Below are 11,646 nucleotides of genomic sequence, written 5' to 3'. Positions count from 1 at the left end.
CCATCAACAGTCTTCCACCATATTAACGTTTAACATAATTAGTTGGGTTTTTTAAGCAAACATAAAGTTCATTCACAAGCTTTCCCTTTTTAGTTCTACATGAGTTTCATAGGTTGTCTACAGTTTTACTGTAAAATGAGAAAAAAGGAAAATAGTAGGCTAAAAAATATCATAACACATAGCCTTTCTAGGTGTGTCACACAGCCTTTCTATGAGGATGTGTGTCTAAACTGTTGAGTGGTAGTATATTCAAGATTCAAGATTCAAGAGTTTTATTGTCATATGCAGAGCAGAAACAGGCAGTTACACTGCACAATGAAATTCTTACTTTGCTGTTCCTCCATTCACAAATATAGCCTTAGAAACTAAAATATAAAGTATATATTTTTGTTTCTAAGACTATATTGGTGAATACATATGTATATGTAATACTCAAAATATATGTAATACTCAAAACATTTACCGCTGCACTAAACACATCTCAGTATACACACACACTCACACACACAAACACACAGAATGAGAGAGAGAGAGACGGGGGGAGGGGGAGAGAGAGAGAGAGAGAGAGAGAGAGAGAGAGAGAGATCTGCCACCTACACAGAAAGCAGACATATGGAAGCAATCGCCACTGAGGGCAGTTACTCAGGACAATGCAAACACTCTGTTGCACTCTTCTTCATAAAAAAAAAGTGCTACAGCAGTTCCAAATAAGAAGCACGTGACAGGATGTTTTGTGTTTTGTGTTATGAGGACACTCCTCTTTAGCTCAGTTCACCAAGACCAATGAGAGTTCGAGCCACAGGCAGAATTTGACTCTGGAATTTGCTTTTTTTGATCATCAAGATGATGAAAGTAACTACTGCTGTGCTTTTACTTCAGATTTTGCACTGCTTTGCTCAGTCAGGTATGCTGCCTCTTCCTTTTTCTTACAATCTTCCTTTTTCTTCCTTGTTCTTATGATCTAAATAAACCTTAGTTTGTTGTCTCAGCTAAAGAGAGAACACACATGGGTGCATGTTAGTGCTTTAAGAAGGGGTTCATAGATAAACAGCACTGAAAAAAATATTTTACTAGATCTTGTTTCCTTTGTATTAGCATTATTGGAAATTATCTGATATACAGCCATTGTCAGTGACATCTGTTTTTTCAAATGGTTCAATCTATAAAGCTAAAGCTGCTAAAATTTTGCATAATTTGCATAATCCTTTTCTCCCCCGAAATGCAAAACACAGTCTGGTCTAGACTGTTCTGTTGTAATGCATGTTAATTTTCCTGCATAGATGGAACCTCTTTTATGATCTACAATGCACGTAAGAACAGATGTCTGGGAGACAGCCTGCGAGAGCTGTTTCCATGCAACCCCCAGAGCCCGAGACAGCAGTTCCGCTGGACTTCAGAGAACCGCATCTTTAATGTTGAGCAGAAGAAATGCCTCGGCACGGGCAGCAAGAGTGAGGGCAGTAAACTGCAGTGGTACATCTGTGATGCCAACAATGACCTCCAGAAGTGGGAGTGCCAGAATGACACACTGTTCGGCCTGAAGAATGAGTCTCTTTACATATCTGTTCAGGGAGATTCCAATCTACTAACACTCTCCAAAGACCCGGCAGACAAGGGCAGGTGGACGATTCATGGAACGACGGACAACGTTTGCTCTCGGCCATACGAAGGTATCTATCTTTAATCTCTTAATGGAGAATTGAAATAAGCAGCAACGTTACTGTGTTTACAACAGCAATTGCACATTTCTTTATTTATGATTCAGTATTGGAACCTTTTGCCTGAAAAACAAAAAAAGAAGCAAAGATTTATCATATTCTTTCATTAATCTCTAAAACCAACAAACCTACAACTGAAATATGCACTACTTAGTCATATTATATTCAAAGCCTTCAAAAGCCTCACTGAAATGTCAAAGTAATAAAGTAATGAAAGGGATGTAGGATTTTTTTTCTCAAAACTCTGTACACTTAAAGGAAACTGCATTAAACTACTTACTAAGAAATAATATCATTCATACAGTTCATACAGTGAATTTCATACTTGTCTTCTTCTCTAAATTCACAGAAATATACACGATTAAAGGAAATGCTTTTGGACGGCCGTGTCATTTCCCATTCCATTTCAAAGATAAATGGTACACAGAGTGCACAACAGAAGGCCGCTCATCCAATCATCTGTGGTGTGCAATTGAGAGTGAATATAAACCTAATCAACTCTGGGGTTATTGCCCAAATCAGGAAATGGGTATGTAGTGTTTTACTGTGAAACACAAATGCACTGTGGATAACGTTTCACAGAAAGTGTCACCAAAATGTTTCTTAGTGATGCATCTCCTGCTTGTTATGCTTGTTTGGTTGTTTTCATGTAATTCTTGCATTGGTTTGTTGATGACTTGTTGATGGATTTGCTGCATTTTGATTCCTGCCTCTCAAAATTCATCCATTGAAACTACTCATCAATATCAGACATACTCATTTTTTAAAATAACAAACATGATGCAGTTTTTGTAAACTAACGAATTAAAAGGTACTCTGATTAAATTATAGACAATATCACTAACTTCACTAACGTCAGTTTTGGGGACAAAAAATTGTCAATGCTACTGAAAAAAGCCATTTGGGAATTGAAAGAGTGGGCTCTTATTTGTGAGCTGAGCTGGAATGCCCATCACTATGACATACTAAGCCAGGCATAACCATTTCATTTTCTGACACTGAAAAATTACAGTACATGTCACCTTAATCACAACATTTGGCATTGTTTTCCTACTGGTGAAGTGCTGACTAATACATTTGGAAGGATTTGTAATGGATCACTTGGATCCTATACCTTTGGTTTTCCAGGGTTTGCTTAACTTTTGTATAAAGAACACTGAGACATTCTCTTTATGGTCAGTTCAACAGTTCTGGAGGAAGAGTCCTCTGACAGACATCTATTACCAGCTGAATGAAGAGTCTGCACTGACCTGGTATCAGGCCAGGAAGAGCTGTCAGCAGCAGGGGGGAGACCTGCTGAGCATCACTGAACCCCATGAACAGACCTTCATATCAGGTACTGTCCTCTTACATCTCTGAGACACACTGCATCAGATAGCAAGGTCAGTTAAAGTCACCAGACATTAAGAATGATAAGAATGAGCAATGTGCCATTGATTAGATATATTCTTTTATATATATTTATTTTAGTAGTGTAATATAATGCCACTATCTGTATATGTAGCTTTATCTATGTAATGTATCTGTATTCAGATTTGAATACACTGAATTGCCAGTGGCTACCTTGTACCCAGTGTGCAAATACTCCCTGGTATTCCTGGGGGTTCCAAGTTGACTTGCTACTCCAGGGCTGGCTCAGTGCTAACTTTTACTCTCACTTACTTCTGCTAACTAACTCGCTAACTTACTAACTTGTGCTGGTTTCAAGTGGCAACAAAATGTTTGGTTTAACAGTTCTTCTTTTGGAAATGCTCTTTACTGGGTTGGTAAATATCCTGTGGTGTGAGGCAGAGCAGTGCTGCAGCTCTTTTCAGTTAAGAATACCAAAGACAGAAGCTCACTGATTGTGGGTGAAGCAGCTAAACAATGACCTTCCACTGAATTCATATTCACAGCGTAACGTCATAATAACTTATGACCCCGCACTGGACCCCCCCAAGACCCCCTGTATTTCGCACCTGCTTGTACCTACGCCTACTAGCCTTATGGTACACCTACAGTAGAAGTGCGCTTTGTAGTACTGTGCTGATTTGTCATCTACCCTTTACTTCATCCATCTCCATCCAAGGACCATCGCTGATCAAATGTCATTTGCATTGTGGACCATTCTCAGCAGTGACACCAGCATGTAGTAGTTGTGTTGCACTCATACGAGTGCATCACAGGACCACCATTGACTGGTGGACTATTCTCAATCTAACAATAACACTGAGGTGTTTAAAATCCCAGCAACACTGTTGCACCTGATAGAGTCATACCAAGACAACACCTTTTAACACATAACACAGCCATGTCGTTGTGACTGCTGAGTTGAGAACGGTCCACCAACCAAATATAATCTAATCTTGTGGTGCTCCCTTTTCATTAATGGACAGGGTACAGTTTGGTTTGACAAATTGTACGTTAACAATTGGTGCACCTTCTGAAATAGCCCATAGTTGTGACACGTTTGCGCTGCTTATTTGTTATGGAGGCACCACAGTATCTCTACATTTATGCATTTTGTACTGTGTTTTACATACAGTAATAATGAAAAGATTGAACACCCTCAGTTCTAGTTCTTCTGTTACACCCCAAAGATTGTGGTGTAGCTTTGATAGAATCAGCACAAAATTACAATCAATCATGAAATAACAAACTCAATATTCTCACCTTACAATTTCCTAGCATTGACTGTGACCACAGGTCCAGTCTTGTGGACAGGGCTGAACAGTTTAGATGCCTCAAGTGGATGGCGCTGGGTCAGTGGACAACCTTTACGTTATCTGAAATGGCTGAGTGGTGAGTTTTTAGTGTAAGCTTTCAGTACAAGTGTTTTTTTGTCATAAAAGCATGTTCATTTTTCATCTGTGAATGTACGTGTGTTTCACTGGGAAAAGGTCAACCGTCTGCTGCCCCAGGCCACAGCTGTGGGGTGATAAGTCAGCTTTATGGTTCTGAATGGTCCACTGCTGTTTGTTCTGAAAGACATGGATATATCTGCCAAAGAGGTCTCTCTATTCCAACTGTTCCACCAGGTATACAGTGTCTTTATCATTAATCATTATTTGTTTTATAAAGTAGTGCTCGACTTTGACATCCTAGATATTTTGCCGGTAGTTTTAAATGTTTGTCCACTGCTGTCCAGTTGTGCACACAGGTTCTTGTCACAGTCCATGGATCCCTTACTCAGGTCACTGCTACCTTCTCACTCGTACAAAGAAAACATGGCAGGAGGCAAAAGACGCCTGTCGACGTGAAGGTGGAGATCTGTTGAGCGTTCTCAGTGTAGAAGAGCAAAGCTTCATCATCTCACAGCTTGGATACTGTGAGTTCCTGTGCATGTGCTACCCACTGTTACCTGAACTTCAAGATTCTGTAAGATGAAAGAAGCAAAGGCTGACAAGCAATTTGGGATTTGAAAATGGCAATAAAGGAGAAGTAAATACTGTTTTGAGGAGCAAAGTATATGTCTTTATACCAAGTGATATACATACCTAAACATTCTGAAGACTTGAATATCAGTCTGTGCAGTCTATAACACCAGGCTGCAATGAATCAACAAACAATTAAGCTGTGTTATTTGTCTTTACTGTTGGTTATTTCCTCCCACCTGTAAAGCAAAGACTGATGAGCTGTGGATTGGTTTTAATGACCTTAAAACTGCATTGCTGTTTGAGTGGAGCGACCACTCCAGTGTCCCATTTGCCTTGTGGGATGTGAACGAGCCAAGCCACAATGCTGCCCTTGAGGAGGACTGTGTTTTAATAAGAGGAGAGGTAACAGTGCTTCCATCCTCAAGAGAATCACCACTGAAACAGTAACACAAAGCCAGCTGATGCTGTTCTACACTGCCAGAATAAAGGTTACTATACTGGTAAATGTTTAATTATCAAGGTACAAACAATGTAATTGTACCCTTAAAGGTACAACAATGATTTTAAGGTACAGCTGTGTATGTTTTCCCAGGGAAAAGGTACACATTGTTATCTCTGTATAACTACCCCAGTGACAGTTTAATACCTTTATTCTGACAGTGTACAGCATTTGAAGTGCTTGTTCTTTTCTTTTCACTTAGTTTTAACGCTTTGGAGAATAAGGTACAGCATAATAAAAGCTAGAAGAGGGGCTATCTAAGGATAGTCCATCTAGTAAACACATCTGTTTCTTGTCTAGGAGGGAAAGTGGGCTGACCAAATCTGTCAGAACAAGCATGGATACATCTGTAAGAAGAAAAGCCATTCAGATCCATCTACTAATGACACTGTTGTTACAAGCCCAGGCTGCAAACCTGTAAGTATTTATCTGAAATGCTTTGTTATTTACAATACCATATGCTTTGGGATACATATTCATTTCTGTTGTCCCAGAAGAGTCTGGGACTTTTGTTCACTGGTATAGATTTTTAATTCAGTTTAAAAGCTGTAGGATTTCTTGTTATGGTGGAATTATGTTTGAAGACTTCCTCTGATCACTGTCTCACATTTCTTGTCTATTTCAGGGCTGGTTCAGGTTTGGTTACTACTGTTATCTAATAGGATCAGAGATTAAAACTTTTGAAGAGGCCAAGCAGATATGTGAGAAAACTGGATCTTATTTGGCTGACATTTCGAACAGGTCAGAATTATTAGTTAACTTGTATTACTGTGCGAAACAGGCAATAAATACTTGTAGAGTAGGTAGTGCTAATGTATACTGCATGCAAAAAATACCACAACTTGTTCAACAACCTGGATGCAGAAGCATTCATGTATGTGAATAAGAGGTATAAGCTACAGTCTCTATTGCACTTAATGTGATACATGCATTCTGTTCGGTCCGTGAATGAAACACAATAGATCATGTTTATATGAACATACAGGATGCTTACAGTACCACTCTGCTCCCGGCCTTCAGGAAAAGTGACCATATCACTGGTCACGAAACCAACACACTGGCAGCTCTTGAAATGGCTTAAAGGGACAGTACATGCAGTGTGTGTGCAGCCAGAGGGAGCAGAACTGCTTTGAATGCATAGACTGTGAGATGTTCAGAACATTAGCCAGGTAGATGTGAAAAAATATGCGTCATCTGTCTCTAAATTCATCAGGAATTGTGTGGATATTGTAGTCCTAACTAAGAACATTCGCACTCTTCCAAACCAAAAACCCTGGATGAACAGTGAGAAGATTCTGGAACTTCTCACCTGTAGGCCTCAATCTTCAAAAAACATTCATAACATTGTTTACTGAACTCTGTCCTCCATCAAAGGGCAGTTGAATATCAGCATCTTATCATTTTGACCACACAAGGAAGCACAGAAAGACTGCTGCAGCCATCTAATGGCTAAAGCCCACTGGACCATAGGTGCTGCTCCATGGAGCACATAATAGGAAAACACAGCCATAGCACTTTTCAGAACAGCAATGATAAGCAAGAAAGTCATTTAATTTTATGCTCATTAAGTAGATATAATAGAATAAACTTGTCAGGTTTGGTGTTGGTTAACTAACCGCACAAACTTCTCTATCTATCTAGCTATTTTCTCAAAAAGGTACAAGGTGAGTGAAATTATGATGTGACTAGCCTAGTAATGTTAAGATTAGCATTTGTCTATTTATCTTAAAGAATATAAATTGGCTGCTATAAAATACATTTCAAGTGACACATCATTTACTAAGAATTTGTGGTCTTGGTCTGGGGATACTGATAATTAGAATCTTTTTTAATGCTGCTTGTGCAGGTGTTTCTTTTTTTTTATATTTTTTAAACAATGTTGGGTGGGGTCCAAGAATTATGAAAAAAGTTCACGAGTCATGGAGCTCAGTGTGAGCTTTCACCATAACATTAGACCTCACAACTAACAAGAGTGTTAAAGTTCTAAAGCATTGAATGTTCTTACATATATGGGCTTAAAAGCTTTTAACATGTAATTAGTTGTTAAATCAATGTCAAAAGCTAGTAATTTTACTTAGTGTTACTAAGCTCTTTTAGGGGATGAACAATTACAGCAGTAGTTGACACACTGCAGAGTGATAAACAGCATCAGAGTTGCTTTTATTAGCATGTCTGTTACTTTTCATGAACATGAAAGTGCATGCATGCAATTCCTATAAGTTGAGACAGTATATGTAAAGCTAATAAGAGCAGAAAGCAGTGGTTGGTAAATTCTGTTCAATCCTGAAATTTTGTTTGACTCTGTTTGACATCTCAAAAACAAGGCAGCATATGTGTTATGCATGCTAAACGCACTAATGCCCCTCATACCACGACTCTTTTCTTCATTGGTCTGGAGAACACAGCATCCTTTATTTCCATAAATTGTCTGAAAGATGGTCAGACCACAATACACATTTCCACTATGCGACAGCCCATTTAGAAAAGCTTGAGCCCAGAGAAGTTGGCAGCGTTTCTGGACACTGTTGATGACTTCCACTGTGTGTAGTACAGTCCTAACTTGCATTTGTTGATGTAGCAAACTGTGTTTATTTATTTATTTATTTATTTATTTATTTAAAACATTATAAAAACTCTCTACTCTATTTCTACTCTTCCCAGAGTACAAAATGCATTCCTCGTCAGTCTAATTGGGGCGCGGACAGGGAAGCACTTCTGGATTGGACTGTCTAACCAAAAAAATCAATATATTTGGGAGTGGACAAACACCAAGAGGATTTTGTTTACTCACTTCAATATTGGACTGCCAGGTAAAGCTTTGCATTCTGCCCATGAAGCATGTTCTAATGATTTTGTTACAGCAGAAAAATGTCCACAAATGTGTGTTTTGTCACTGCTGTCACAAATACAGGGAGGAAGCAAGGTTGTGTTGCTATAACCACAGGATTTCTCGCGGGATTATGGGATGTGCTAAACTGTACTAATGCAGAGAAATACATCTGCAAGCAGAAGGCTGATGATGTGACCACTACTTTGCCCCCACCAATCACTCCTGCTCCTCACTGCAGTGCAGGCTGGAATCAAATACCAAACAGAAATCTCTGTTTTAAGGTATTTCTGATGATTTATGAGGAAGTATGATGAAGTGCTGTGAATGTTGAATTACAAACCAACATGTGGTCAAAATCTTTGTGGAAAAATAAGTGACAAACATTTATCATGTAGGGGAGAGTGTGGCACATCTGAACACAGCCAGATTAATATTTTTTATATATAAACAACCAGCACACCTACACATATCTGCTGCAAATGAAAATGTAAACTTTGTTTCAAGCAAATACTGGTAAGGAACAATTCACCTGAAAGCAGCACGATAGAACATCCAAACTTACCCCATAGACAGGGTTATTTGAGCGGCTGTGGGGGATTTAGCCCGGTAAAACAATGTGAACATAATTGAAACAATACAATTTTATGATGTTTGAACCAAATAAGATTTCCACCCGAAGTACATCAAACTTAATATGATTAGTGAAAAGCGCCTGTGTTACACGTGTAAAATTAATTTGTTTTACCACACAATGGAAGAGCTAATGTCAGCAAGATAAAAAAGTTATAAATATATTTTATTTTTTATGATATCTGTAGTGTGTTTTTGATTAATCTGCACAAAAAGTTAGAATTGGACTAAAATTGGTTATGACTAACGCTGCTGTGCAGGGGCTGTACCTTGTACTCTAACTGTGATTTGTTTACATGCTTCAAAACAGTGCAATAGCGATAAAAATGTCTGTAGCAGGGATGCCAGACACGACCTGGTAATTAACAGCAAAAGTATGTTTTCTCAGTGATGGTAAAAATGTGTAAAATTACAGTGATTTAATTTCCTAGAAATGTTGTCTTTAGCTGCAAGTCAATGGTTTCAGTAGTTCAAATTCTAGTTATTCAAATTCTACTTGTTATTCTGACAGTATATTACCAGAATATTAACAGTGATGACCTTTAAAATAAATGCAAATGTTGGTGAAACAAGTGATCACTAATTTATTTCCTGTAAATTAACTACAGCAGTGTTAAAATACAGTATATGTATGGTTAACCTTTTAAACATGTGTTGACCCTAAAAATTGAGTACTTTGAGTACTTTGATAGTGAAAATACTTTTTTTTTTTACAGTGTATGTATGTTACTTTTAACAGATAGAATCATTGGTAGAGGTGCAGTGAAAAAATCGCAGTTGATGCTATGGTAATACGACAAAATAACCAAAAACATGTTCTATTTGAACCTATTTAACTACATAAAATATCCATGTTACATTTTACCCCATGTTAGTTTGTGCCCCTCTCTCACCAAGATACTAATCAACCAAGATTTGATCAACTGTAACAAAAACAACATGGTGAATGAAGGTTAAACATCACTTGGCTATTTAACGTAATCTTTCATTCACTGGTTCTCTTTGATTAAGTTTTTTAACCCGGAATACAGAAGAAAGAAGACGTGGTCTGAGGCTCTGGACTTCTGCCGAGAACTTGGGGGTGATCTGCTTAGCATCCACAGCGCTACTGATATTGAGGACTTTCAACCGTAAGATTGCAAATTAATTCATTTCTAAATTCAATACAGTCATACTGTACTAATTTTACTTCATACTCCAGTTCTATGCTGAAAAGCAGACTGAACATAACTGAGCAAAGGTGACATTCAGTCATCCAGCTCAGTGGCAGAAAATGGCACCTCTGTATTACAAACAGGGGTGCACACACATGCTTGCTGATTAAGTACTCAGTAACATCCCCTCTGGCAAACACTTTTCTAGCCAGCAAGATGTCTTTCCATTCTTGTTTTAGGAATTTTCTCCCACTCTAGAAAGCGTCTAGTTTGGCAGGGTTCTTGGGCTGTCTTGCATACACAGCAGATCTATGCATGTTCAAGGTGGGGGATGGAGAGGGCAATTCCAAAAGCTCCACCTTGCATTTCTTGAAGTAGTTCAGTGTGGACCTTGAGGTTATTTTTGGATTAATGTCCTGTTGTAGAAGTCAGTCTCTTTCAGAATCTTGAATGACCTGTGCAATGTTTCCTGTGCTACTGGTTGCCACACAACCCAAAGGCAAAGTAAATCTACCCTCAGTGCTTAACAGTTGCCAAGATGCTCTTTTTTGGTCAAGTGCTATGTCTGTTTTTCTGCAAACACTGGAATTAAATAGTGCCTGAAGTGCTCCATTTTTATTTCATTAGTCTACAGTACTTGTTTTGGACATTCTCCTGTCTTATCTAGATGTTGTAAGTTTTCCATTTGATGGCTCCTTCATGCAGATTACGCTTGGACAAACAATGTTATTCAGTAAAATGATGAATGCCACTCCTAAATCAGCTAAACCATCCTGCAAATCCTTTGCTGTCATTTGGGGGTTTCAGTCGGCATTTTAAACAAGCGTGTGAACAGTTCTATCTGTTCTATCTGTTTTCTTGATCTTCCAGAATTTGCCTTGACTTCTGCAGTTCCCCTTAACTGCCATTTTTAATAATATTTTGGACAGTAGAAATTGTGAGCTGGAAAAGCTTTTTATATTATATTTATATTCTTACTTCATCATCTTGAAGCCAGCCTGCTGATAGAAGTGCTGTGTAAAAAAAAAAGCTCAGCAGGGCCGGTGATCAAAAAGCATTGCTCAGTGTGGTTTGCACATCGCATATCTTGGCGCAGGGAAAAAAGGATTCTATTCAAGTGAATGGCTCAGCACATGCAAAACCTTTTTCCTGGGGGTAATGTGCATGCTGCTTCAGACAGCAATCCTCTTGCTATTCATTGGAGGAATTTATTTTGAAAAATAACTTAGAAAAAATTCAAATAACTAGAATATCCCATGCCTTATTAAGTTTTAGTGTGTTGCAATACAGTTGCAGTATCTTTATTTTTTTAATTGATTATTTTATTGCACTTAATGCTAACCATCTGTGTTCAAAATGATTAATTTTATATGCAATATTTTTTAAAGATGGCAGTTTAACACCATTATCATTTTATCTGTTCTTACCTACTGAGCTACTTTTTAGCCTGAGAAAATAT

At 38.2% G+C, this 11,646-nt stretch overlaps 1 protein-coding gene across 1 annotated transcript in view; it reads left to right on the top strand.

Moving 5' to 3' along the window:
• Positions 1–624: 624 nt before the first annotated feature.
• Positions 625–11,646, top strand: part of LOC118825468 (macrophage mannose receptor 1-like) — a 37,938-nt gene continuing 26,916 nt past the window's right edge. Inside the window, 13 exon segments of the mRNA XM_036596071.1 lie at positions 625–904; positions 1,281–1,670; positions 2,068–2,247; positions 2,899–3,054; positions 4,404–4,499; positions 4,598–4,735; positions 4,846–5,025; positions 5,319–5,476; positions 5,874–5,990; positions 6,199–6,314; positions 8,235–8,383; positions 8,485–8,684; positions 10,045–10,163. Of these exon segments, the coding sequence (XP_036451964.1) occupies positions 844–904; positions 1,281–1,670; positions 2,068–2,247; positions 2,899–3,054; positions 4,404–4,499; positions 4,598–4,735; positions 4,846–5,025; positions 5,319–5,476; positions 5,874–5,990; positions 6,199–6,314; positions 8,235–8,383; positions 8,485–8,684; positions 10,045–10,163 (2,060 nt within the window). The 5' untranslated portion in view covers positions 625–843.

The sequence above is a fragment of the Colossoma macropomum genome, unplaced genomic scaffold (genome assembly GCF_904425465.1).
Source record: "Colossoma macropomum unplaced genomic scaffold, Colossoma_macropomum, whole genome shotgun sequence".
In the NCBI taxonomy this organism is placed as follows: domain Eukaryota; kingdom Metazoa; phylum Chordata; class Actinopteri; order Characiformes; family Serrasalmidae; genus Colossoma; species Colossoma macropomum.
The sequence above is the reverse complement of the archived record's forward strand: the minus strand, read 5'-3'. Positions and strand labels throughout refer to the sequence as shown.